Genomic DNA, 6,000 nt, shown 5'->3' on the forward strand with positions numbered 1-6,000 from the left:
ATCTTGTCAGCCCTAACGTCATGGTTTTATTGTCTTTATAACAAAAGCAGCTTAGAACTGGATCATTTGGCTGTTTCTCTTATCTCCTCTCAGCTCAAAATGCTTGCCTCTCTCCCTCCCCACCCTCATTGAAGACAGAGTCTCATATAGCCCATACTGACCTCCAACTCACTTTGTAGTCTAAGCTGGCCTTAGTCCTCTCACCTCTACTTCCTGAGTGCTGGTATCAACAGGCCAGAGCCACCACCATTTAGCTTGGCTAAAATGCTTCCATCTCTCAAAAGCCAGTATTCTCTAAGCTCTTCAGTTGAGCTCAACATACAGAAGACTCAGAACAGTCTTGGTAGTTTTACCTTTCTCCAGAAAATCAGGTCAGCCTGGCCTCCATACTGCTCAGCTTCTTGTCAGAACACTATGTCCCTGGGCTTATGGAAATCCTTGCTTTCATGTTCTGTGTCACTATATGGGGTGATGTGAGCTGATTTTGAAATGTTTATTATTTTTACTTTTACCTTTCTACTTGTTACTACATTTTATTTATTGGTTTTGCATGTGTGCACCTGTGAATCAGAGGGTAATTTTCGGGAGTCAGTTTCCTCCTTGTGCCATGTAGCTCTCGGGGATTGAATTCAGGTAGCGGGTAGCTTTACCCACTGAGCCATCTCACTGAGCACCCAGATTTTAAATGTTAAAAAACATTTTATTTTATGTGATTGGAGTGCTGACTCAGCAGTTAAGAGCACAGGCTGTTCCTGTAGAGAACCCAGGGTCAGTTCCCAGTATCCACATGGTGGCCAACAGCCTTCTGTAACTCCAATTCCAGAGGATCCAACACCCTCTTCCAGCCGCCATGAGCAGTGCATGCACATGGTGCACTTACATGCAAGCAAAATAAACAGACAAAAATCTATAAAGCAAATTAAATGCTTTGAAGTTGATTTCCCTAATTATTTAAAACTGTGTCCTTTTAAACAGTGACTTCCAAGGATCCACAGAAGGCAAAGGCTTTGTCACCCTAAACTTGTCCCTTTGACACCCCATGCCTTCAAGCAGTTCCTCACCATAGTAGGGCCGAGCACAAAGATCCTCTTCACTGCCATATATGTGCCACTGACCACCACGGGTCTGGTCACCACGCTCAAGAGTGCCGGACTTGGATGCATTGCTAGCACGTCCCCCCAGCAGCAGGGACAGCTGGTCCCCTAGTGTGCGGCAGTGCCAGCGAAGACTCAGGGTCTCTCGGTCACACTCATACATGCCCAGGGAGGCCGTGGTATTGGCAATCGGCCAACCTGTGCCCAGGCACTGCATGGCACCCAGATTGAAGAGCCGGTTCCGGGAGACCCACTTCCAGCATTGGGCTGGTAGACTGGCATTGCAGACTGGGGTGACTCGAACCTGCACACCCTGGGCCTCCAGGCAGCCCTGCAGACCATGGCTGAAGATGAGGAAGACATCAGGTTCTGGAAGGTAAAGCAGGACACAAAGCCATCATCTCTCAGCCCTTGATGACTGTGAAGGCCTACAGACACTGACCATAGCCTCACATCTGTCTAAAGTGTTAAATCACTGATGGTCACTGTCAGCCCTTATAGGTGGGGTGAGGAACACTGCTTGCCCTGTACCCAGAGGAGCTGTGCCCCACCTCTGTTCAGCCCCCATGTCTACCTGGAAGCATGATTCAGGCCTCTGTCCTTCTCCAAAAGCAAACCAACTCTACACAACATGTCTGGAGCCATGTACAAATGTCCCCTTTATCTCTGGCTTCATTTTCCTTAAGTTCAGTTACCTTTGCAGTCCAAAGATATTAAATGAAAAATTCTAGAAATAAATAATGCCTAAGGTTTTTTTTGTTTTGTTTTGTTTTGTTCTCTTTCGTTGAGACAGGGTCTTCCCTGTAACTCCAGTTGGTCTAGAGCTTGCTATATAGACCAGGCTGCCCTCTGTCTCACACAGATCTACCTGCCTCTACCTCCCCAGTGCTGGGATTAAAGTTGTGTGGGTCACCACACCGGCTGAATTCTTAAGTTTTAAAGAACTGTCATTATAGCCAGGCATGGTGGCGCACGCCTGTAGTCCCAGCACTTGGGAGGCAGAGGCAGGTGGATCTCTGTGAGTTCAAGGCCAGCCTGGTCTACATAGTGAGTTCCAGGACAGCTGGGCTACAGGGAGACCCTGCTTCAAAAAGACAAAAAAAAAAGTCATTATAATATAATGTTATAATTGTTCTATTTTATTGCTCTTAATTTCTTACAATGCCTAATTATGAATTAAGCTTTACCAGACACAATATGCACATATATGTGTAAATATATATGTATATATATGTATATCAAGTTTGGCACTATCTCTGGTTTCTGTATCCACTGGGGCTCTTGGGAAGTCTCCTTTGTGTTGAAGGACTACTGAACCTTCCAGAAGATCTTACAAGATTGGTGGAGATATTTACATCACATGCCATATTGAAACTTCAGTCACAATTTCTGTTATTTACCATGTTTTTTCTGCCAAAGTTCTCCATCCTGGAGATATTTTGTATCACTCTTCCCTTGTCCCTTGGCTTCATGGAGTCCATTTCTTTTCCTTCTAGAATCTTTCCAAATCACTCACCACCCCAATCCCCAACCACTCGCGTCTTCCCATAACTCTCACATGCCTTATTTTTTTTAGATAGTGCAATTTAGCCATCTGTTTTCCTCAATCTCACATCTTCTCACCCACCTCCTTAATGAGCAGACCCCTCTGTAGAAGACATGGGATCTAACCCACACCCAGAGCAGTTTCAGATGAAGACGTGAGGCTTAAATGAATAAAGACAGAAAGTAGATTCGTGATAGTCTGGGGCTATGGTGCCAGGGATGGGAATAGGAAATGACTGCTAAAAAAAAAAAATATGTTTCTTGCGGGGAGGGGATGAAAATGTTCTAGGATTAGATTATCATGAGAATATTCTAAAACCCAATTAGTTACATTTTAAGGGAATATATTTTATAGACTGTGAATGGTGTCTCAAGGGAGAGGAGGGGGAAGGAAAAAATAAAAGGCAGACTGTAGTTTAAAGATGCAAAGTGACTTATAGTGTCACCCAGACAGTAAACAAACCCAGGTCTTGGACACCTGCATATCACCCCCTTCCTCTTGTGCGCAGACTGCCACTTAAGTGCACAACATACACTTATTGCACATCCCAGTCTGCAGAGAATTTCTGCATCCATAGTATAATGTTCAGCTTTAATTGTCACCTTGATACAATCTAGAATCACCTGATAAAAGAGTCTCAAGGATTGTCTAGATCAGGTTGGCCTGTGGCATGTCTGTGGGGGATTGTCTTGATTACATTAAGTGGGATGATCTGCCCAATGTTGGTGGCACCATACCCTGTGATCCTGAACTGTATCAAAAGTGGAGAAAGTGGGGATTAGAGAGATGGTTCAGCAGCTAAGAGCACTGGCCGCTCTTGCAGAGGACCCAGGGTTCGAATTGCAGCACCTACATGGAAACTAACAACCATCTGTAAACTCCAGTTCCAGGGGATCTGACGTCCTCTTCTGACCTCTACAGGCATTGCACGGCATGGGTGCACTTGCATGCAGGCAAAACATTCATACACATAAAATAAAAAGAATAAATAGAATATTTTTTTAAAAAAAGAGTGGGGAAAACAAGCTGATCACAAGCATGCATTCATGACTTAACTCCTCTCTGCTCTTGACTGCGGATGTCATGCTAACAATTAGCTCTTTCAAGTTCTTGCTGCCTTGACTTCCCTGCACTGATGGACTGAGACAAAGAAACCTGTCCTTGAGTTGCTTTTTTTCGAAGCAACAGAAGGGAAAGTGGGCCAACTAGATACTATGTCCTCAGGCTAATTTTTAAGCCTTAAACTGTGTACCAGACAGTGTTTAAATCCTGGCTCCCCTTCTTACTGTGTGACTTGGACAAGGACTCAACCTCTTTCTGACCCAGTTTCTTCTTCATAAAACTATTTCAGAGATTAAATAAGATGACTGATAGCACATGTTAAAGTGATTGGGACAGGGTCTGGTATAGAGTAAGAACACTATAAGTGTTTATTGTTATTATAAGTTAGCGGTGAAGATGTTGCCTAAGGACAGTGAAGCAATTTGATGAATAGAGTCCCAAGGCTGGTAAAGGGTGGAGCTGATGTTTGGACTGAGTCTCTTCAATCTTTCTGTTCCCGTACATCTCTCTAGAGTCCATTTGCCATGAGCAGCTACAAAGGTCTTTCAAAGATAGAAATCTGTTTTAGAAAAAAGAAAAACTTGGACTGGAGAGATGGTTCAGCAGTTAAGAGTACTAAATGCTTGACAGAAATTATCAAGGGCAAAATGGGGAAAATGGGGACACTTTAAATGAGGGAGGTTAAGGCAAAGAGAGAAAGACGAGATATAGTGCCTAGCTCATATAAAAAGTCAGAGAGAATTGTATTAGTTCAAAAACCTACTGAAAAATTACACATACAATATCCATAGATGAGTCTGTGAGTATAGCTGAAGACTACTTAACAAGAAACAGTGCCAGACAGGAGAAACCTTCCTTTGAGTTGTTGGCCAGGGTAGTTCAAGAGACTCCCAAAATTACACAGGGTATTGCCACAGTCCTGATTACCTCCAGAACTTGATGGTAAGGCCCTATTGCTGAAGACAGGACATACTTTGGACAGAATTTGGAGCAACAGAGCTGGAACTGACCTGGAAGCCACCTCCCCTGAAGGCTAGCTCTCATAGCTTTGGCGAATACTATACAAGTTGCTAAGGTAGAACATCAATCGATGGCCCAACCCTAGCTTCAAGGCCTAAAAACCACATCAATGACCAGCACAGCAAACGACACTGGTGCAGTAGTGGCACTTTTATCTTGGGGACTGTAATCAACAGCTACCTAATGGATTTAAAGTCCACTCAGTGGGAGGAATCTCATGTGTGATAATGTAAACCTAGCCAAATATACATATCTGGAGAGGTCATAGATCTTAGAGAAAACTCCAAGGCTGTCACATTCCCTAGACAAATGTAATTTCTTACTATGTGCAAAATATGGATCCTTAAATTTATAGACATGTATCCCAGTCACCACCCATCAAAGAAGCTTCTTTTTCAAGAGACAGATAATTACAGAGTCCCACAACTGGTCACATACAGAGACTGTCGGTGAATTTCCCAAGTCTAAGTGGCACATCTAGGATGCAACCTCTACACCTAAGGCTCATGGAACATATAACAAGGGATGACGAGAACACTAACGCATCTTTCAACTTTCATCAATGAAGCTCCCTCATGCAACAGAGGGTCAGGAATGTAAAAGGTCACAAATGGCCAAAATGCAAAGAATAAGAGTCTACAGAGTGTGGGTCCTTGGACAGGACTCCTATATTAAAATCCATCCACACAGAGCTCAGGGACCATTGCGGAAGAGAGGGCAGAAAGATTGTAAGAGCCAGGGAGGAAGTGCATGACCATATGGAAGCAGTCCTATGGGCACCTCGGACCCTTCTCATACCTACAGCAATGGTGTCAGCATGCACGAGACCCATGTACACTAGGCAGACAAAAACCCAGCACAGAGCTGTGGAAATGAACAGCAGATCCTAATCTTCATCAAAGAATTACTGGCAGTTGATTACTGCTAAGTGAGGAAGAACTGATCTTCTTAAAGGGAGGGACTCTAGATAGGCTGACTATAGCCCAGTGGATGAACTTGCACTGAGGGACATCTGGGGACACTAACTTTACATGATAGGCCTTAGCACAAATGACAGAATGTATGAACTCCAGTGGGGAAGCGGGGTATGGGAAGGTGCTAAAGGGGAAGGGCTATAAAGATGATTTTTCTGTATGAAATACACAAAAATTCAATTAAATTTTAAAAAAAGGGTTTTTTGGTTTTTTTTTTTTTTTTTTTTTTTTTTTTTTTTTTTAAAAAAAAAAAAAAAAAAAAAAAAGAGGACGATAAATCTTTCACTGTGATATATCAAAATAA

The 6,000-nt window shown here is 43.2% G+C and overlaps 1 protein-coding gene across 2 annotated transcripts in view; it reads right to left on the reverse strand.

The window, feature by feature from the left end:
- Mrc2 (mannose receptor C type 2) overlaps positions 1-6,000 on the reverse strand; it is a 77,645-nt gene that overhangs the window by 31,165 nt on the left and 40,480 nt on the right. For both annotated transcript variants that reach the window (XM_008821882.3, XM_017795309.2), the window contains exon 2: positions 1,062-1,463. In XM_008821882.3, coding sequence (XP_008820104.1) covers positions 1,062-1,463 — 402 coding nt within the window. The remainder of the gene's footprint in view (positions 1-1,061; positions 1,464-6,000) is intronic.

The sequence above is a fragment of the Nannospalax galili genome, unplaced genomic scaffold (genome assembly GCF_000622305.1).
Source record: "Nannospalax galili isolate Female #2095 unplaced genomic scaffold, S.galili_v1.0 scaffold1128, whole genome shotgun sequence".
NCBI lineage: Eukaryota > Metazoa > Chordata > Mammalia > Rodentia > Spalacidae > Nannospalax > Nannospalax galili.